Source organism: Anser cygnoides, chromosome 21 (genome assembly GCF_040182565.1).
Source record: "Anser cygnoides isolate HZ-2024a breed goose chromosome 21, Taihu_goose_T2T_genome, whole genome shotgun sequence".
NCBI classification, from domain to species: domain Eukaryota; kingdom Metazoa; phylum Chordata; class Aves; order Anseriformes; family Anatidae; genus Anser; species Anser cygnoides.
The window spans coordinates 6,462,698-6,484,470 of NC_089893.1; the positions used below are offsets into that span (position 1 = coordinate 6,462,698).

Genomic DNA, 21,773 nt, shown 5'->3' on the forward strand with positions numbered 1-21,773 from the left:
TCGCCAGTCCTTGATGCTATTTTCGTTACCTAGATCTGTCTGTCTCTTCTGGGTGCTTTTGGAAGCTGCTTACTCTGAGCAGCACCACTGGGCTGGGCTCTCAGGCCTTGCTTGGTGCTGCTCTTCTACCAGGAGGAACTTCTTTTCTCATGGGTGTGCGTCCCTGATTCCTTTATTCATCCGTGTACTTATTTATTAAAGCCTCCATTTCAGCTTGTTTCCTTTCCTCTCGAGCTGTGGGGTGACCTCCTGCGCTCAGCAAGCAGCCTGCGGGCTCGGCCCGGGGAGGGTGGGTGTCGGAGGACCAAGTCCATGCGGTTTTTTCTTCTCTCTCGTACCCTTGCTCAGATGATGGTGGTGACTCCCGGCGTGATCTCGCTGCAGGCTTGGACTCCAAGGAATACTGCTTGTCGGACCGGGACATTGTGGAGGTGGTGAGGACAGAATATGTTTATACCCGCCCACCCCCGTGGTCAGACACCCTTCCCACCATCCACGTCATTACACCCACCTACAGCCGGCCCGTCCAGAAGGCAGAGCTGACGCGCCTGGCCAACACCCTGCTGCACGTCCCCAACCTGCACTGGATCCTGGTGGAGGACTCGCAGCGGCGCACGCCGCTCATCACCCGGCTGCTGCGGGACACGGGGCTGAACTACACCCACCTCAACGTGGAGACACCTCGCAACTACAAGCTACGGGGAGACATGAGGGATCCCCGCATCCCCCGCGGGACCATGCAGAGGAACCTGGCCCTGAGATGGCTGAGAGAGACCTTTAACAAAAATAACAGCCAGCCTGGCATCGTTTACTTCGCCGACGATGATAACACCTACAGCCTGGAGCTCTTCGAGGAGGTAAGAGCCTGCTGGGGGAGCCCCAGCCAGCTGAACGCAGCAGATTTGTGTGTGAGTTGTAAAAGATTATCATGTACTGAGCCAAGGAGATCCTGTACACATCCCCTGAGCTCTAGGTCAGTTCTGTCTCTGTAGTGGTTGCCCTGAAGTTTCCTCCAGGGCTTGGCCACACCACTGCAAAGCGTGCGCTTCCAGTGTCAAAAGTAATGCAGAGCAATGGGAACCCCAGTTTGTCCTGTGGCACGTGGTGGAGGCATACTAGTGTATGTCTGTGCTTGTCACCTGAAGTCATTTGCAGCATCTGAAGGGATCTCGTTGCCCTGGCTCTGCACTCCCACCTCTGCCTGTTGGTGCTCCCAGCTGCACTGCTTCCCTCCGAGTGGCAGCACAAGGCTTTTCCCTTGGTGGCAGAAAGCCACGCTAAAACATGTCCACAAAAGGGTGTTTATGATGAGGAAGAGCGGTCATCTCGAGGCAGGAGCTGGCTGGTAAGACCCTAGCAAGAGAAACATGCAGGTAGTACTTACTGCAAAGGAAGAAGAGCCATTGTTAGGGCCGGAACATCAGCTGCTCTCCTTCGTACCTGCACAGACACGTGTGTGTGCCTAGGAAGAGAACCCTTGGCCATCCTCCCTCCATGTCCCACCCTGGGGGAGATTTCAGGCTGGTTCCTGGTCTGCTGTTATCCACTTTTCTTCTCTGCCACCAACGTATTGCACTCGGCTATTTGTTAATCCCTGTTTGTTCTTGCTTGAGGAGTCCCTGGGGTTTCTCCTCCTTGCTTGCCATTTGCATTTGTTTGCTCTCATCCCAGAGCGTTCTGTGCTTCAACTCCGGAGCTGTCGAGAGCCCGGCATCTGCTCTGCGCAGCTCCCAGCCGAGGGAGCAGACCTTCAGAGTTACGCCTGAGTGCTGTTGGCGCGGGCAGAGCACTCGCAGGACGTCTTCTTCAGAGATGCTCTCTGCAAATTGTCTCTGGGCTGCCGCACACACGAGGAGCATGCGTTTGTCAGCGCTTGCTACACCTCCCAGAAAAGTGGAGCCCTTCCTGCAGCGGGGAGGTGTGTGCAGCGCTCCCCTCTGCAGCTCTTCCTCCTGCGGCACCGGGGAGCGATGGGCTCAGGGTGATTTAAGCAGGGGCTGGGGCTGAGCTCTCAGCCTTGAAGCTTGCGGCTCAGGGAGCTGTGATTGCAGGCAGGATTTCAGCACATCCTGACAGTCTTGTCAGACTCGAGCAGGGGAAGGCTCCCCTGTGCTTTCCCACCTCTGCTGCCTGTTCCGCGCTCGCGCGGGCTGTAAATGACCTCCTGCCCCTCTCCCTGTCTGCAGGGAAGCAGCGGTCTTACAGCGCCACGTGCACTGCACCTCCCCTGCTCCCGGCTCAGAAATGCCCCGTTCCCATCTGCCGAGGCTGAGCTCTTGCAGCAAGGGACAAGGACGTAGGATTGCCTCCTTAATGGTTGCCAGATTTCATTCCAGGGATCTCCTGTTTATTCATTCCCCCCCCCACTTTCTCTCCCCGATGGCTTTCCCTTGGGCTCGGACAGCCACAGGAATACGCACGCTTTTAAAGCTGAGAGCAAATTCAAACTGAACGCAGTTTTTCCACACTGTCCTTTGAGGCTGGCTCTGGCAGCATCCTCAGACAGACACCGTGCATTAATAAAGCAGAAAGGGTTCCTCCGTTCACCCGTGTGCTTCACGCGGGTGCTCTGCTCGCAGAGGCTTCTCCTCTCCGAGATGTAGCTGCAGCTCAGGTCGCATGGAGCCGATGAAATGTGCTGTGAAATGCAGAAGACACGCATTATTGCTCCCTGCGGACAGGGACGGCCGTTAGCATGTGTATAATGCAGAAGGGCAAGTGCCAGAGCTCTTCTGGTCTCGTTTGCAGTAATTAGCAGTGACTAGATTAGCTCTGGGAGATCCCTGATCTAAGGGACTGGGCTGAGAGCAGGAGACGAGGCTGAGCCTGGCAGCAGAGCAGGGCAGGGTGCCGGGGGGTGCCCAGGCGGGCTGGCAGGCACATCATCTGCACTGGCAAGCACGGGCATCCGAGGTGTCCCCTGATGGCTCCTCTCTGCTTCTGCTGACTCCACGGGGAGCAGAAGCCTCCAACATCCCTCTGGGCAGCAGGAGCGGCTGCAGGGCCCTGTCCTGTGTGCTGGGAGCTTCTGGAGGGGCTGTGCTTCCAGCTGTCCCCGAGCTTCTGGGGAACAGTTGTGGTGCCTCACCCTAAGGATGCTTTTACCCTTAATGTGCCTCAGAGGCTGGGATCGCAGCTCAGACTCCTTAGCTTTCAGAGGAAACGCCTTTCTTCCTAGATAAGCCATCCCTGGGTCCCCAGGTGGCCTCGGACAGCGTGCTTCCCTCCTCTGCGTCCTGGTTTCCCCAGCTGTCCGCGTGGAGAACCCAAAGCTCTAAAGAACCGAAGCTCCAAAGGCCTTCTGACCAAACCCACATCTCGGTTAGGTTTCGTACTGGCAGCTTTGTTTCTAGCACTGAACTCACACGTGGTCCCCAGCTGGCACTTCCCAAAGCACTCTGCTTCCCCGGCCCCAGGACGTGCGTCCTCGTGGGGGTGAGCAGAGCACGGAGCCCCGCTGCCAAGCCACAGCGGGCGTCTGGGAACCGTGACCCGGGCTCTTCACTGCACCATGCCCGCCGTCCGGCCCCCGCAGGGCAGCGAGCGAGGTGAAGGCGCGCTGCTGGGGTGCTGCTGGGGCCTTGGAGGCGGCGTGCAGCCGGTCCTTCTGCGTGCACCCACCCAACGCTTCTCTTTCCTCGCCTGCAGATGCGCAGCACCAGGAAGGTGTCAGTGTGGCCGGTAGCCTTCGTCGGCGGCTTGCGCTACGAGTCGCCCAAAGTGAACGCTGCGGGGAAGGTCTACGGCTGGAAAACCGTCTTCGACCCGCACCGGCCCTTTGCTATAGACATGGCGGGGTTCGCTGTGAACCTCAGGCTGATCCTCCAGCGATCTCAGGCTTACTTCAAACTGCGAGGAGTGAAGGGGGGCTACCAGGAGAGCAGCCTGCTCCGGGAGCTGGTCACCTTGAACGACCTTGAGCCGAAAGCTGCCAATTGCACTAAGGTACGGTCTCCTCCTCGTTTACGGGATGCGAGGGTCTGGTGGTGGGCCAAAAGGCCGTTCGGTCGCTTGTCCTCTGTGTCTTGAAGAGAGCACTTCCCCACTGCAAGGGTGCTGGGTAATTGCCTTTAAAAAGGCGTGGTGGGAAGTTCCTTTTTTTGTGACGTGCTGCTACTGGTTCCCGTAGGCTTTGAAATACGGAGTCTTCTCTTCCTTAAATTATCTCCAGATAACATCCCTATTATTTTCAAGATCAGCTTGCCTGTGGCCTTGCTAATCTCCAGGGGCAGGGAATTCCCTGGGTGAAATGTAGGTTGGTTGCTTTCCATGAATTCCTTACGATGGCTTCTGAGTGCTGGTATGCCTGCAATCAGCCAGTGTCGTACGAGATCTGGCTCTCTGGAACTTGTCTGAGCTGTAACCCAGCAGTACCATGCCTTGTTGTTTCCTGCCTGCGGGGCAAGACCGTGCACATAAAAGCTGCCTTATTGCAATGTTGCCTCTTCCCTCTTGATATCAGTAAAATATCGCTATAGCTGACCGCAACAACGCCGATTTTTCTGTGCTAGGGAGAATGTAGAAATGTTTTAATGCTTGGGGTAGTGCGCTGAGCTCTGGGAGGCTTCCATGAAGCTCCCTTTTGGGGGGATTTTGCTGGTGATGACTGTCAATTATTTGACTTTACACGTAGTCTAGGAGCCACCAGGTTATGAAGCAGAACCCCTCTGTGCTAACTAAGATACAAACACAGGATACGCTGATGGCTCTTGCCCTGAAGACTTCCCAGGCTAAGATGAGAGACAGCAGATGGAAATCTATCTGGGATGACAGGGAAACACGCGAGATACAATGAGACAGTGCTGGTTAGCGTGACAGGCATCAATCATGGCACAGCAGCAGCAGCGATGCTGTCATGTGCTTTGAAAGCTTTGTGAGTGGGTGCCCGGAGCACAGCCAGCACCGGAGGGGCTCCATTTGGGATCAGAGACCCCCGTGCAGTGCTCGGGCCTCTGCCTGTAGCAGGCAGCCACCCAGTCCGATTCAGGGACTCTTTATTGTGTAATCCTCCCAAGTGGATTTTTCTTTTTTTAACAAATGAGCTGGTACTGCTGATACACCCCATGTTGGACCCAGGTCTCCATCCCTTTGGGGGTTACTTTGAATAATAACTTTTGCCTCTGCTTCGTGGCTCCCAGCCCCAGTAAAAGAAGGATCTGGATGTTCAGCAGTGCTCGCGCAAGGAGCCCAGGAACAAGGAAGAGGCGCTGCGGGAGAGAAATGACTTTATTTATTACCTGATACCTGCTGTGCCTCCTTTTTTAAATCTGCATGTCTGTGGTTAGGCGTGTCCAGCATCACACAGATGGCCTCCTAAGGGTGGGCAAAGGGACTGGGTTAAAATTAGATCTGTGCTCTTGGGCACTGTGTCAAACAGGCTCGCAAAAGGCCAGCCCAGCAGGGGCTGCAGTGGGTTGCTTACCTCACGAGTATGATTTGGAGGTCTCTGGTTTGTTTTTTGTTGTTGTTTGGTTTTGTGGAGAAGGATATAGATACATCTGGGCCTGCCTCTTTCCCCTCTTAGTGCCCTCCCAGCTAACAGGAAAGCGCTGGCTGGAGATGTGTGCTGCCAGCCGATCGGGGGAGATGCCCGGGTCGCTTTCAGGCTGGTGCACAGAAAAACAGGGACTTTCGCTCCGTGGTTATGCAATCTTTGGGAGATCAGCCCTGCTGTAAAACAGCTACAAGGAAAGAGGCTTTGTTTAAAAGGCTGCGAGTAAGAAATGAGGGCTGTGGGGGAACACGTGGAGGAAGGAGAGGAAGGGAAAGGTTATTTGCAGGCAGGAGGTAAGGCACGGCGCCGTCAGACAGGCCGCTGGGTCAGGGCTGTCCTGCGGGAGCTGCAGGTCAGAGCTGATGAGGAAGCAGGAGCTGCCGGCCAGGATTTGAAGCAGACTGCATTTCTTTTCTTGGCTGGGCTGCAGGGCTGTGACAAGGGTCCTTGTTGTGCACTGCCTGCTCCTGGCAAACCCCGCGTGCGGCGTTGCAGGTGGAGCTTTGCCTTTCTGCTCTCAGCTGCTGCCAGCAGCCTCCATTTTCCAGTTGCTGTTTTGTTCACGCTCCTGGCGAGGAGGAGAGTCCGGACCAGCAGCAGAGAGGGACAGAAGCAGGCTGGGGTCCGGGGGTCCTCTTGCCCCAGGATGGAAGCACGGACTCCTCGGTGGGCAGCTGGCACGCTTTGCCCTGCTCGGCACAAGCACGCGCCTGCTTTGCGGTGAGATTTACATTACAGATTATGATGTGCTCAGGTACAGTCATTAAGGAGGGATGAGAGAACTATGTAAGATAAGCACAGACATCTGTTCTCCCGAAATGCTGTCTTCCCCGGGTACAGTGCTGGTATTCACTTGGTAGTGCCCGTCTGACCTCAGCCCACAAACACTCCTCCAAAAAGCTTGTGCTTTGGCCAAAGACATGCATCCTAGTTATTTTCTTTGGTTTGAGATCTGCTCAAAATGAGGGAGAAAATGAAGGAAGTCAGCATTAATTGCCCAGTGGAAAGGAGTTAGCCCTCTTCGTCAGGAGGGAAGGACTGGTTTACACCGGAGTTGTAAGGGAACGAGGCTGTGCAAGCACGCCGTGCATTTCTGCGTCCTGCTGCTTCTGCATTTCCCCCACACACCACCAGAGCAGGCAAAGCTCTCTCCACTCCATTGATACATCAAACCTGACAGGATCAAGGTCTCAGAGATCTTGTGTTCCCACAAGGTTGATGTAACTGGGACATACTCTGCTCCCCATTGTCTATTAACACCTGAGGAAAGGAGGTGCAGTGTGCTCAGAGGGCGCTCAAGGGAGGGAGACCTTAGCAGTGGCCCCCGCTCTTAAAAACCTCAGCTGGTACTGGTACGAGACGAGAGACCACAAAATACCAGGTCAGTGGAGATGATGCATCTCATTCCAGCTGCTCCTGGACCCCCTCCTCAGAATGGGCAGGAGGGAAGGAAAACGTCAGCCTAAGGCAAGAAAGCTTGCAAAGGAATACTTTGCTTCCTTCCGATTTTATCCTGTGGTGCTACAGCCAGAAGGCAGAGGAATTGGCTTCCCGAGCTCTTTGTGTTCTTTCAGGGGCTGAGCAGCAGGGTACGGATGGAGCAGATCTGTCCTCGTTTTGGTTGGATTGTTCCTGAAACGGGGCTGCTGTCTTCCTGTAGGTTTGTGCCTGATGGTTTGCAGTGAGCCGTCAGTACCCTGGCTGCTATGCAACAGCACCTTGTTGGTGAAGCTTCACACGCACGCCACAACAGTGCTGGAGCTGTTGATTTTTATGAGACGTGCAGAACTAGGAGGGTTCTTTGCACCTTGTCACGTCCTGATTAGTCACCAGAACTGCTGTGCCAATGCCATCCCCTGTATCACGGCTGAAAGCCGTAATTACACCCAACTAGTTCGGGTTTTGCTGCACCGTCTGCCTGCCCCGCTCCACAGTGGACCTTCAGCTCTGTGCTGCTCAGGTTGGCGATCAAGTAAGTTTTGCCCATAATACCTATCACCAAGCAAAAATCTTCAAGTCGGTGTAATGGCAGAGCTGAAAATTCCTGTTTGAGCTCTGGCTCATTTACCAGCAGCAGGGCATGTGGCCGTGATTCGCAGCACACGGGAAGAGCAGAGGCACGGGGAGAAGCATGCTGTAGTTGTTGTACCAACAGGCAGGCTGTGGCGAGAACGGGGCCTCCATGATGCCTACGAGACCCTGCAGGAATTTGATTAGGCACAAGCTGGGAGGAAGCAAATCTGTCGTTTCGGCTTGCTCTCTCTTTTTCCTTCACGTTGCATAGCCTCCGTTTCAAGTAACAATTATTGGTGTCCTCCGTGGAGGCTTGAAATCTGTGACCCCCTCCAGCTGCAGGTCAACTTCTTGGCTGTTTGCTTTTTAATTTCCTGTTAGAAGACAACGAAAAAGTCTGTGATGGAGATGAATCCTTGAAATCTCTTAGGTCTGTTTTGAGTCCTGTGATTCTGGATGAGGAGGCTGGAAGTGAACTGCAGCAGCAGAGATTTCACTCTCCGGGTGACCCGTTTGAGTCAGTGATGCACACTTGGTCCCCTACCCTGCTTGCTCCTGTGCAAGCCGTGCTTTTTGCACAAGCCAAAGCTTCCCTGAGACATAAAACAAACACACTCCTTGCGGAGAAAATCAGGCAATTGGCTGCGAGGAAAAGCAGGTGTTTCTGTACAAAATGGTGATCTCCCTCCCATGTTAAAGAGCATTGCATGACAAATGGTAGAAGCCGCTGAATCAAGCTGCAAACTGTGAAAAATTAGTCAACTTCAGTCAGTTAATTTAACGTAACTGCCTTTTTGGCACTCGGGTTTAACAACGTAGAAGCGGGATGCAATTTAAAAGAAAAGCTATTAATCTGTATTTGTGGTCTTCTGCTCACGGAGCGCGTGCCTCAGTGGGGAGAGCTGTTTAAAGGCGAGCCGTGCTGCTGGCAGAGCGCGGTGCCCGGCCATCAGCAGGGCTCAGTGTTTGTGTGGCAGCAGGGGAAACAGCTCCCACCTGCTCCCACTGGGAAGAACCGCCTACAGGATCTTATTCCTAGCACCTGGACTGCATTAAGGTTTGTGCTGGATGAGGAGCCCGTAACGAACGCTTACCCGGCCCCAAAAGCCACTCGTGGAGCCCTGTTTGGTTTTGCCTTTTGAGAAGAAAGCAAGGCCGTAATTGCAGCAGCGCCGCTGCAGCGGGTGAGCGGGGCGGTGGTAACGGCGAACTTCGACGAGAGGGCTCTGAAGTGGCTGCGCGGGAGCGATGGAAGAGGTTTTGGCCCCGCTCCAGGCAGCGGTTGGTCTCGCTGCCTTCCATTAGCCGGCGAGATTTGAGCCCCGCGCAGGAGGCGAGCGCTCACATCAGAGACAAATTTGGTCAAACAGCTTCTCGGGAGGGCGGGGGTGCTCCTGTTTAACTACAAGGGTTTGAGGAGGGCTTTGTTCGTCCTTCAGAAGCAGAACGCGGCCTAATTTTTCAGGAAAGCAGGGACTGGGTATGAAACGGCTTGCAGATAGTCGGATTAAAGGCGCGGAGTATTGTCATAGCAACCAGAGGGAGACCCCCGCGAGGTAGGAAATAGCAGTGAGCAGGTGAAAGGACGCAGGAAACCAGCTCTGAAGGGATGAAACTGCTCCCAGCAACGCAGGTTTAGGAGCAAAACAATGAGTTTAATTGAGTCTGGTGAGGGGAGAGCATTTTCAGCAGCTTCCAGAGCTGCCTGGGCTCGTAGTGGAGCACAGCTAGTAGACACTATGGACCTATAGTGCTTCCCCACACCCCAAGCATTAGACAACCTCTTCAGCTTCTTTTTTTTTTCTTTTTTTCCCAGATCTCTCTCACAGCTGTTGATCTACATTAAATTTTGCTGCCAAGTCTGAGGGCAGTTTTTAGTACAAGTTACGATCCTGACGTGCTTGAGCTCTGATTTAAGCAGGTTGGAGAGGGACCTTCAACGAGTTGCAACCTATTACACCTGGTAGAGAACAGCGGTGGCAGCATGGGGCCAGCATTTCAAAGGGCAGGCACGTGGGGCTTTGGAGGTGGTGTGGAGCACTAACGCTGGGTTACGAAGGAGCTGCATACAGCCCAGAGCATGTGGCAGGACGGTCGTATTCTGCAGCTACCTTGTGCCTCTGAGACAGCAGAGGTGGCAATAGAGGACCAGAAGAGGTTCTTCTCCTGTCAGTGTCACTCCAACACCTCTTTAAAGTAATAGGTTAGAGGCCAAACTAACGGCTTCCACCGAATAATGGACTTAGAGAGGCCCACTGAAAAATCAGTTTGAGCATTTCTCACAACCCATAGGAACGGGATGACTGGAGCAGCCAGAACTCCCCTTCTCTAACTGCTTCTTCCCTCTACTGCAAGAGTCTCGACGTGACCTGACATGGCGAGAGCGGCTCTTCCACTTTGAGCCTCTCGGCTAACTCCATCCCGTGTTGTGTAGTAACATAACCAAGAACCAGAGCAAGGAACTTGACTCTGGGAAATATGCATCTGATTCCCCAGTTCTGAGGGAGCTGCCTTACATCAGTGGAAAGGTTGATGAGCCTTTCGCAGAAGATGGTTGATAACTACATGGAAGGAGCAGGTTAATGTCCCACGACAGTACACTGTAAAATAGGTAATTTCTGTGCACTGTGCATTTTGGGTATCAGTAGGGCTACCTAAATGAAGTTTTATGCAAACCTCCTTTCAGCTGTGAATGCACCATTAGGCTCCAGGGTAGCTGGTTAAATTGCACTATTGATTTAATGTGCAAGAATATTTGTTAGTGCAGTGAAGAGATGCAGCTAATGACTGCTGGTTTCTTCAGATTTTAGTCTGGCATACGAGGACAGAAAAGCCTGTGCTGGTGAACGAGGGGAAGAAAGGATTCACAGATCCCAATGTGGAAATCTGACTGTGCACGGCTGGGCAGAGACCAACACCAGGTAAGAGCTTACGGTCTTCAGCTGTAATGAGAAGCAGCAGTAAAGAAGAAAAATCCTAGACCATGACAGGAAAAAGAGGAACTCTTTTAAACGTGACTTTTGATTGCAATTTTTCACATATCTGACCCTCCCTTGCTGCAAAACTTAGAGATTATTAATGAATCTCTCTTTTTAAAATCTCTAAGATAAGCTGCTAAAGGGGAACTACCTGGTGAAATCCAGGTAGTGAGAGTTTGGGCAGAAGTTATGCTATTTAAAGCAACAAAACAAAAAACTTGTCTAAGCAAGATGGGTTCCTTATTAACTGTAGAGCTAAAGCACAAGGGTGAAAGATGTGGATTCACCCACCTGAAAATGCCTGAGGGAAGCTAAGCCAAGCATCAGTTAAAGCATTTTAAAGTCAGGCAGAAGCTTTCACAGAGGGAAGAATTTAATTTAGATCCACAAACAAGCCACACAAAGTCAGTGACAAGTAAGGGAGAGTGAGGATTAAATCCCACATGAGGCTTCATGTATTTATTTACCCAAGGTGAGCATGTAGTATCTTTTTCAGTGGAAAGGAGGAAAACACAGGAGCACACGCTGGTGGCTGACATCTCGATTAGTTGTCCATGCCCTGGCTTCTCACCTTTAATTACCTGAGCATCCCGGTGCATTAAATCTTCTGCATCCCCAGAGCGCGCGCTGCAGCTGGTTTGCTCGAGGGAAGGATGGGCTGTTTGCTTATACCTGCATCCAGACTCTACTGCTGCTCTCCATTATTATGGAAAAAAATGTATGGAAAAAAATGTACACACAAATCCCTGTAACTGGAGTATCGAACCAGGCCTGGAGGGGTGAGAAGGTTGCTGCTTGGTCTCTTCTCCTCTCACACAGAGAAGAGCAGTGAGGGCTACGGGAAAGGGGCGGATTTTCTCAGCAGCGGTGTATTTTTAACCGTAATGAGCTCTCTTACAGCACGTTCCCTTGGGCCGTGGTGATGGAGCCCTGCGTGCTGCAGTAGCCTGCGTTTGCGGCCTGTTGGCAGGACAGCAGAGGAAAGCCTGCGCTGCATGTTGTCTGCGCTATATATAGCGGCTTTGCAGAGAGGCTGTAGCTCTTCGGTGCTGTCACAACTGCTTTTCACCAACACCAGTTGCCTAGCAGCAGCAGTCACAGATCCGCAATCCGAGATGGGTTTTGGGTTAGTTCCAAGGGGTGGCAGCTAACTGCAGCGAGGCAGAAGGGTAATAAACATGCTGCTTGTGTCTCTGTTGCAGAAGATTTCTTCATGCACAGCCTACAAGGTTCCTCTCCACAGCGTACAGCCAGCCAGACATGCAGTAGCCAGGACCTCTGCTGACTTCCAAGAGTTTTAGTGTACTGAAAACAAGCAACACTGCATACATAAACTACCCGGATTCCCCTGCCCTTCCTCCTGGACTCTGAGCAGAACCAGATGCTCTGGAGGTGGAAGAAAAAGCACAGAAAATACAGGACTGACATCGACTTCTGTACAAGACCAGCTGCCTCGGGAGCTGCTCGGTTTGGGAGAAGCGCATGCAGGGCATGATGCACTGAAGACGTGGCCCAGCTGGAATGGTAGTCTGGACTGAGGGGGCTGTTTTACGGGACCTGAGAGCAAGGGTGAGAACGCCCCCAGGAGCGTGTTGGCCCCTGATGATTGTTTTTTTCCGGAGACACACGTACCTGGTGGCTATGTGTGCGACAGCCTAAGCAGCTCTCTGTTCGTGGAGGGGACAGCTGCCTTCTGAGATGGCACCTTAGCCCTTAATTTTAAACCTACTTTAATCCGTGTTTATTACGCTGCACAAGACAGGAAGGTTTTGGGGGAGGGTGAAAAGCAAGGCAGGTTAAACAAACCCATAGCTATTTCTGTTTCTTTGTACCCCCTCTCCTTTCCCTTAAGCAGTTTCATGGTTTGGGAGGGCGCTCTGACATACCTCTGTGTTCCTGGATGGAGTTATGTTTACAGCACACAGTTCTCTGTTCATCCATGCTAAAATAACTGGGGGAGGGTTTTAATGAGATTGTTGTGGCCCTACACCCTAATACTTAATCTGGACTCAGATCTTCGTTCTGTTTAGCTCTCATTTGGTCCACGTGAACATTAGGTGTGGGATTCTCTGAAGGGTACTCCAAGAGAAAGACGAATTTCTACTCTTAAAAAATAAAGTTAACTGCTTAATACTAGGGATTGAATGATAACCGCTGATTTTAGTGCATTTACCATCCAGGTGGATTGTATCCTTCAGCCCTAGCTCCTTTTTCAGGGCCATGCCACAGTACCGCAGAGCTACTGGCGTGAAAAGCCACGCTGGAGCAGTTGGAGTTAACTTCTGATGCACCCTTGTAAAGGGGATCCTGGGCTTAGTGCTCTGTTTCTTCAGCCCCTGGCTTGAGGTAGGTTGAAAAACTGTCTAAATAGAACAGTAGTTGCCTCTTCCCTGCTCTGTAACATGAAAGGAGCTGAGATAGCACTGAAGAAAGGGTATTTATTCTCTGATGAAACTATTTTGCTCCTCAGTGAGAGAGACGTGACTGAGCAATGCAGAAGAGGAACCTGGGTGCTACTACCTTGGTTGACTCTATTTGAGAGTGACAAACTTGCTGAGGAAGAAATGAAGGTACAATTTACCCCTTCTCCCCACCTCCAGCCCTTGAAAAATACACCAAAACACCCTTATCCCCTCCATAGTTGTTGTCAAACATGTGATCAATCCCCAGTGTCCCAATTCTTTCAAAAGGGTCTGAAGCACAATTTTACTTTTGAGTTGAGGGAAAATATAATCCTGAAAAGAGACTGGGTTATTTTTAGCCCTAACACACAGAATTATTAAAGCATTACAGATTTGTTAGCTTCCCAGTGCAGGAGCCTCCCGTTGATCTAATGACTGTATATTTCCTAATATATTTTTAAATGTTTTTTTCCAAGTTGTTTTCTCCCACTATTTCAAAATCACTGGGGAAAAGCTGCCTTCTTGAGCTCCCAGTCACAGAAGCCTTGCTACGTAGCCTTCACAAAAATGTTCTTTTAGATGCATTGGCTGAAGTGCTACTTGGATAGAAACCGTCTGATCCTACTGGCCACTAGCTTCTCTGTGGGAACAGGCTTGTTACCTTGCATTAAAATGGTAGCTCTTTGCACTCTGGCAGGTTTATTCTGTTCTTGTACTAGCATCCCAAGCTCAGTTCAGTCTGCATACCCTAGAGTGGAAAGAGGCATTTTTAAAGGCAAACAAAGCTCTTGTGCTATTCAAGTAGCTTCCAAGTGATGTCCTCTCCTGGCTGCATGTTTTGTTCACTAATGTTAGTTCCAGTCCCTGCTGAGTTGCAACCTTCCCTCCTGGGAAGGAAATAACTTCCAGAGAAACACGAAAGGATCAGGTCCTGAACACAACCCTGCTTTTATGCTCCACTCTCCTCAAAGTTGGTCACACGGCTCTGGGCGGGCCCTTCCAGCTTGCACAGAGGCTACCACGGTCCTTGGCAGCAGAAATATATGTTCAGTAAGACCAGCTCTGGCCAGGATGGAGTGTATTACAGCTGCAGTCTGTCCTCAGTTTTAAATAAACTATTTAAATTTGTTAAATAAAATCAAGTATGGTTTTTAAGAGCCAGAATACCCTGCAACTCCATTATCAGAGCCAGTGCGCATGCCTGGTGTTTCTCTCATAGCATGAATCCTCCGGTTACTGGAACAGAAAGCAGGGGCTGAGCGACTTCTCAGAGACTCTGAACAGATTCACAGCTTCAACTCGATCTCTCACTAAAAAGGTGGCAGCTCCTCAGTGACTGTGGAGCTGATGGGTTAAAAAAACGGCATGTTTTCCTAAATTCCATGTTTCTCTTTAGAGGGACACAACAACAACAACCTATGATTTCACAGCAGGTGTAAAACTAGAAAGTATGGATGTGCTCCCCCATTTACAGCTGTGTGTGCAATCCCTTTACTTCTTGTAGTGCCAAAATCTGATTGCTGCTCCTTTGTAAGGGGGAATTTCATCTTCAGGTGCTTTAAAGTGAGGGCAGAGGTAGAAGAATGATGGGAAGCTCTCACTCCTGCCTGACCTGAAACAGAATTGTATTTCTGACTGAGGAAAAAACATATCTGACTTTTTAAAACTTTTTTTTTTCTTTTCTGAGAGAGAGATAACCTCCAAATTAAAACTTAGTGGAAAAAAAGCTCGGAGTTAACTTATTTGACAACCAACTTGGCTTCCAACAAGCGAACAAGTCATGGCCTCTTTGCAGACTGAGTTGCTAAATTCTGCCTGGAAGCACAACAACATGGTTTTCCACACCTGGTTACCCACATGTTCACCGACTATTTTCTCCCTATCTAATCATAAAAACAAAGAGGCCAGTAATAACACATTTTTAAAGTCACTGGAGAGCTGAGCTCAGGTTTTGGTTCAGATGGCTTCAGTTCTCTCTCTCTCTCCCGCCTCCAGCGCCTTTTTCCTCCCCCACATTCACCAGACTGTCCGTAACATCATGCACAGTCATCCGAGCCACGGGTCCTTGGTAGTGCAGGCAGATGAGCTTCTGCATCCATCAGCGCAACAATGGACTCTGGTTCCTTCGGGGCCCATTCTCTCTTCTGAGCTTACTGCCAACAAGCAAATCCTTTACCTGGGTCTAGTGGAAATTAAGATGCCCAAGTGCCCGGGCCATCGTGTCCCCAGACATGCAACCAGGAATATTCAAGATGAACCAAACACGGGAAAGAAGCTCCCATCAGTCCATGTACTGGGTCCTTCCTAAATAAGGTATGTCAACAGACTGTATTATCCGTCCTGCAGTGCGTTCTTCAAAAATGACAATCTGCAGAAGAGAGGGACACGTAATGTACCTTCATACAAAGACCGAGTTACTTAAAAAATTTGTAGAGGTAAAGGGCACACAGTCACGGCAGGGGAAGGAAGCATCAGTTAAAGAGACCAATCAATATTAGTCTGAGCAGTAACTGATTCTCCTTCAGCACTACATGATGCAGAAAATGAACTAGCACCAAATCAGATTTGTCTTGATTTTGAACTTGATGCTGCACTTCGAAGTTTAGCTGGCATCCTCGTCATGTCTTAATGGTTGTCAGAGCCACGTCCTCAGCTTTAGAGCAGCACCTTCCTTAATTTTCACAGATAACAGTCTCCTTCCTTTGTTGTTGTGCTGGTTTTAAGCTGCAGATAGCTACTTAATGCACTTTATGCGTTTTTGGATTGTGACCCAGAGCAGGATCTTTACTAATACAAAAAAGAGAAACCCCACCAAAGGCTCTCACCTCATTGTTTCCTTTCCGTAACCAGGGGCCAGGAAGGTAGAGTGTTTCCTGAGGTCCAATTCTCCAGTAGCGGCCGAGGTTGTGACCGTTGACAAACACGACGCCTTTTTCCCAGCCCTGGAATCAGGACACCACACAGAATGACTGATGAAGCCGTATCTAGCATCCCCGCAGGAAACTCAGCCTACTTTCACACTTGCATTCTTTCAAGCCACTTTGTGCAGGTTTTCCATTGGCTTTCCCTGTACAACTCCCTGAAGCCAGGAACATTTAAGCAAGCCCTGTTGAGCGGGAGTTACCCTTAACGCTCGCAGTATTAATTAAAAAGATAAAGCTTTCAAAAACAAGCAATTTGAGATTCATGGTCATACAGAAAACTTGATTCAAACAGGCATATCTTTATTTCTTCCCAAGCACAGAGTGTCTTCCCTCACCTATTTCCCAAGCGACAGGACTACTGTATTGCTATTGACTAGCGTAAATTACAACAAAGCATAAAAGGAGAAGTGAATGGTACAATAATGACTAGCTTGAACCATAGGAGGTGGCTCTAAGGGAGTGAAATCAGAGGAGGAAATTTAATAATAGTTAATATCTCGTCTTGTGTTCTGTGCAAAAGGAGGAATTTTCCCCAGATGCAAGACGTGAATGCTAACTCCCATGCTGTGTCTACAAAGAAGCGATTCTTCCCATACCACATGAAGAGATAGGGATAAAACTAGCACCCCCTTTATTTTTTTTGGTCATTACTCTTCTGCAACAAGAAACAGCGCTTGTGTATCAATGAACAAGACTAACCATTCATCAGCAGTTTTGCAGGGTCAGTGTTGCCCATGTGTTCTCATCAGGGCCACCACAGACTGAACAGAATTACCTGCCAGCTTTAGAAGGCTTCTGCACCCTCAAAATAATTTGCTTTCTCAAAGATCAGAGGAAGACTACAAGACAGTGGCGTTGAATCATTCAGAGCTATTACACAAAGCCCTCTCTCATCAGCTTTTTGAAAACCTCGAAGGAAAAAAATGGTGGGGAAAGACAAAGACTTGCCTGTAGCTTCAAGAAAGTATCCTGTGGCTGATGCTCTATCCACAGCCTTCCACGAAAAAAAGCAGGACCCACAAAGTAATCTGGGACCGCACTCCATCCAGCAACATGCTGCAAGCTGTAAGAGAATGACCAAACATAACTAACAGCAGGGAAGCACCAGGCAGCACTGGGAGATCCAACAGAAGCCTGAGGATCATTTCAAACCCCTGCTTACAACATGGATGAGCTTTTTACAAGGTATCTCCTTCCATGCCTGATATGCCAGGCAGTTGTTTCCTACTGGTAGAGCCTGAAGGTAATGCTGCAAAAACACGGCGCCATTTCACTACTGTAAACATTCACGGCAAGCACCTAGTTGCTATCTCCCCTCCACTTCAGGTAAATGTATTGGTGGTACATGTCTCAGTCTTCATTATCCTCGCCACAATACTGAAATGCAAGTCCTCGGTAAAAGAAAAGGATATATGGAGCTCTCTGTCTCTAGCACTGTACAGCCAAGTGACCATCTCTGCTTCACGCTGGCTGCTGAAGCGCCCCATCCTGCTTCAAACAGGACAGTACCTTGGTGTAGGCTTTAAATGCACGTGGCCTGCGCAGTCTAAACTAAAACCTGCAGAACTAGTACGATTCAGAACAGGCCTTCCTGCCCTGACAGAATACAGCAAGCTAGTTTGTTTGTTTGTTTGTTTTTTTTTTGTTTTGTTTTTTGTTTTTTTTTAATGATAACCACAAAACCGAGGCTTCCTAAGGCACAGACAGTGAAGTTAGGCTCAATGCAGATCAGCAAAGCTGACACATTCTTTACAGGTGACTGGAATTTGAACTGCTCTTTGCATTTACATGTTATGGCAATGTGTTCAGGAAACGTTAAGACAGCACTCACATTACTGCATAGAGCTGATGATCAAACAATGATCTAGTCAGGAGTATCTGAATACTTGGCTGCAATCATTACCAACCCTTCAATACACACAATCCCAGGCATTTTTCTTGCACGCTCTCCATAGGTCTACTGTCCCCTAAAATTGTGCTAAAGCTCTAGCTACAGGACTAACAACGGCTGACTGTGTTTGGGATCAAATGTTTGGGATTATGCTGAAGTTGTGTCATGCAACTAGTAACTGGGTCTTAATCCTGTTTAAAGCAAAGGAAGCTTAGTCTGCCAATCTACAGACAGCATTTTAATTTTGTATGCAATTAGAAGAAACCAATCCTATCACGGAACATGAACACATCTGTGCAAGTTTGTGGTAACTGGGGGCAATCTGACATTATTTCTTACCTGTGGCAACAATTTGGGAGCAGAGGACAAACAGAACAGCAAATAAGGAGCGTAGAAGTCCCACAGAAGGCTTGAGCTTGTGTCAGAACACGTTCCTTCCAACCCTTATGAGCTGCATCTCTTGGATGCAGGGAATTTATTGATCCAGTGCAGCTTGACTGCTACTGAATTATTCAGCTAAAAGCCTACGACAATTCCTTTCACAACACCACGCGCTCCATCCTCCTACGCAGCGACTGTAAGCTGATTGTGTTTCATTGCTACTGGTCAATTGCCAGTAACTGACTGCAGCGTTGATTAATCTTGCTTTTTGTTTGGGCATGGCAGGTCACTCGCTGTAATGTCCCTCACTGGAAATACTCTTCTAAAACAACTCTGCAGACAAAGGTTATGCAGGTTACCCCATCAATAAGAGTCCTTCATGTACTACCCTAGCACCTGTTAAGTTTGTCCTTAGAAATTTAAAAATGTGTTTTTTCTTTTTTTTTTTTTAAAGCCATTTCAGTTTAACAGCACCTCCCTCTCCTTCCTACACAAAATGTGGAGCTGTGATATCTTAGGGGATGCACATGTGTTATCTTCTTGTATTAACAACATAACTGAAAATAGTCTTTTTGGAACATTGGCCGGAGTCCACAGGGCATCTGTTGCCTTAAACATTTGCTAAGGTTTCCTAACAGAAACCTAACAGAGGCTCCTTGACTTACCCTGCAAGGCTTATTCAGTCTTCCTTGAATTAAAGCAAAATAACTTTAAAAGCATGTAAGAGAGGAAGCCATCTGGACTTGTTAATGTACTATTAGTAGCTTGCTAGAATTAATCCTTCCCTCGTGAGTTTGAATTACTAAATATATCAGCCAGACTGCTAATTTGAAGCAAGGCACCACCTTCTCCAACATGTGGGTGTGCTGGGACCCACCCCTTTGGGTAAGCCACACTTTTACCTACCCGATCTAACCCTGCAGTACAGGCTGTGGGGAAGTCTTTAAACCCTCCACAGTGGGAATATATTTTACCCCTCAGTAATGGAATGAAGAAAGTGGTACAGTTGTCTGCGCTATTTTGGGCAAAGGTATCATCAAGGAACTTCCAGCGCAAAAATTCACTAACCTACGTGTACGTAGCGTTGCCTTTCTGATACACATTTAACTGCTACTTATTAGGTTTTGTACTGCTGCTAAACAGTTTCAAATGAGCAAGAAAAATCTTTAAAATCCCACAAACCTTTTCATGAAGCCAGGTTTCATCTCCAAACTGTAAATCTTGAAGTTCCTCAAGGGGGTTTTATTCAAGAAGACGTCACCAATTAAGCCTACAAGAGCAATGGGGGTAATGAAGAGTTGAAAAGCAGCTAAAGCTGATAGATTTTCCTATTTGAATGCGAGGAACAGCAGGAGATGGAAAGCAGCCACATTCTGCAATGGAATTAGAGTCCATATGGTCCCATTGCTCATCCAGACTGAGTGGAGAACATTACTATACTTTGGCCTCTCCACTCCCTCCTTTGCTTTAACTCACTAAGCCGTTAAACACCCTCCAAGCAGAAAACATTGCTGGCACGCACAGCAGATGGGGTTTTGTTGTTGCAGTTTTTTAGTTAGCTGCCCATGTATAGGTTTTTTAAAGCAGTAGATCAGTTACTTCTCTAATAGAAACAGCAAAATTTAACAGGTGAAAGCACTAATGTCCAGTGCTTATCCACTGCTTTTCATCCAAAGATCATAAGACACTTTAACAAGTAATTTACCTTCAGCCCTCTCTTGTTAGGTAGTCTCCATGTAGCGGTCAAATCTTGGTCCTAGTCTACGCCCCCTAATTACAGGACTGCAGTTGAGACTGCCTAAGCAGCAGAGGCTTTATATACCTCCTCTGCAGTAAAATAAAATTAGTACAGTCACATGCCTAACTCCATTAGTCTATTTTGTATACATTTCCCCACTAAAATAGAATCCTGGGGTTTCAACCTCTTCCAGCTCCACAATTGTATGTAATGGACTTGAACATTTCAGCAAATTCTGCTCAACAGGATGCAATTCATTCCTCCTGAATGTGTTGAATATTGTGTGAGTTTTAAAATGCCATGATCCTTCAACCTCAAACCCCAGGGGAAAGCATAGATTAGAAAAGGTCTTTTCTGTCTGAAGTAACACACAGAGCAAGAGAAATGGGTACCCTAACATCACCAGGCGAAACTGGAGTAGAATAAGATTCACTGATGGCTTTGTTTTCTGTGGTTTTTTTTGTTTCATTGTTTTTTGGTTTTTTGTTTGTTTGTTTACAAGGTCCCTCTGTCTTACTGTCCCCCTGACGTCCTGACTATAACTAGGATAGCTACACTGGGTCTTCAGTTTGATTCTGTGTAAAGTGCTTAAGAAAGACAGTTTTACAGTGGTAGAACTATCTAGGACAGTTTGAGGCTCCAAGAACAAAGAACCTAACTTACCTTTCCTCTGTTCATTCAATGCCAGGCCATAATTGACACGACCACGGTTCTCTACTAAGAGTCTTAGCTGCCTGAATCCCTGAAAAAAAAGAAAAAAATAAATGGAAGAGCATCAGCTAGACCAGAGCACAGCATGTGCTGCATCAGCCGTAATGCTTGATAAACAAAGGTCAGTAGAGGTGTTAAGGAGATGAGGTAGCAACAGTACCTTTGGCAGTTGCATTCATCTGTTTGCTGAGGAACTCAGTCTTTTCAAAAAAGGTTTCTGTTTTTTCCTTTTCCATTGAATTTTTAAGTACCATTTTGATTTCACACACACACACAGCCAGAAATGGAGTTGGACACAGTGCAGGCATGTAGCTTTGCCATGAGTCATAAGAACAACATCTAGCACACACACCCACTCACATAGTCCTAGAGGCCATGCACAGCTCTGTTGACATGCATCCAATCAATATATTATTTTTAATGCCAGCTTCTGCAAGCTTAAGGTTATTGTCAGAGCTAGAGGGAGACGTTCCCCCTTGTTTCATTTGAGACCCAACAGGTGCAAGAGCCCCCAAAGCACCTACTTTGTGCTGAGGCAGACAAACATGGACTTCACCTGCACAAACAGAGTGCCTACACTTGATGTCTACAGTTTGTGGGTGTGGCGGGAAGACTGGCAAATTTTACACAGCAGGGACTGCACTGACTTGGATCTGCTCCATGGCAGAGTATTCAAAAAACATATCTAAATTGCAAAGAATAACTTGGTAGTGAAATCGTCAGTAGTGAAATTGTGTCTAGTTAGGGTATAACAGCTGTTCTGTGCCAGAATACCATCCTAGCTAGTTAAGTGGGGTACGTGGGAGGTGCCTCCTTGAGAGCTACGTCTCTTTAGAGGTCTTGGTTCTGTTACCCACATACTATTGCTGTGAGCAATCTCCAATTAGTTACCTGTCCTTCAGGAAGGGAGAGCTCCACGGTGTTGTAATCCAGCTCACCAACATACATGGTGTTAACAAACACCTGCAGAACAGAGCACAAGGGAGGAGAGCAACGTCTAATCAATTATACTATAATCATGTGTTGCATTGGTTATTGGAGCTGCATTTGGGGAGAAAACTGTTCCACAACTCTGTTACTGATCCAGTCTAAGTGGAAAAAAAGATTCACAAACAACATTTACCAGAACATTCAATATTCTGATATTTAAAGACGTTCTAATTGTTAGTAGACCTCAAGCTGAAAGGGTTGGGACTTAACTGAGAACTGAGAGAACAAGTCACACTTCTAATTTAAAACCT

The 21,773-nt window shown here is 48.6% G+C and overlaps 2 protein-coding genes across 22 annotated transcripts in view; one reads left to right on the forward strand and one right to left on the reverse strand.

The window, feature by feature from the left end:
* The window catches only part of B3GAT1 (beta-1,3-glucuronyltransferase 1), a 121,481-nt gene extending 108,073 nt beyond the window's left edge, over positions 1 to 13,408 (forward strand). For 9 of the 20 annotated variants that reach the window (XM_066981233.1, XM_048063290.2, XM_066981237.1 and 6 more), the window contains 4 exons: positions 349 to 857; positions 3,649 to 3,945; positions 10,311 to 10,428; positions 11,688 to 12,621. In XM_066981233.1, the coding sequence (XP_066837334.1) occupies positions 349 to 857; positions 3,649 to 3,945; positions 10,311 to 10,397 (893 nt within the window). In that variant the 3' untranslated portion in view covers positions 10,398 to 10,428; positions 11,688 to 12,621. Of the gene's footprint in view, positions 1 to 348; positions 858 to 3,648; positions 3,946 to 10,310; positions 10,429 to 11,687; positions 12,622 to 12,701 lie in introns of those variants that run through there. The other 11 variants (XM_066981243.1, XM_066981240.1, XM_066981239.1 and 8 more) reach the window with 4 other exon arrangements.
* The window catches only part of LOC106040588 (beta-galactosidase-1-like protein 2), a 30,742-nt gene continuing 21,060 nt past the window's right edge, over positions 12,092 to 21,773 (reverse strand). For both annotated transcript variants that reach the window (XM_066981229.1, XM_066981228.1), the window contains 6 exons: positions 21,424 to 21,495; positions 20,485 to 20,563; positions 19,266 to 19,353; positions 16,760 to 16,874; positions 15,713 to 15,829; positions 12,092 to 15,255 (listed from right to left, as the gene is read on the reverse strand). In XM_066981229.1, the coding sequence (XP_066837330.1) occupies positions 15,169 to 15,255; positions 15,713 to 15,829; positions 16,760 to 16,874; positions 19,266 to 19,353; positions 20,485 to 20,563; positions 21,424 to 21,495 (558 nt within the window). In that variant the 3' untranslated portion in view covers positions 12,092 to 15,168. The remainder of the gene's footprint in view (positions 15,256 to 15,712; positions 15,830 to 16,759; positions 16,875 to 19,265; positions 19,354 to 20,484; positions 20,564 to 21,423; positions 21,496 to 21,773) is intronic.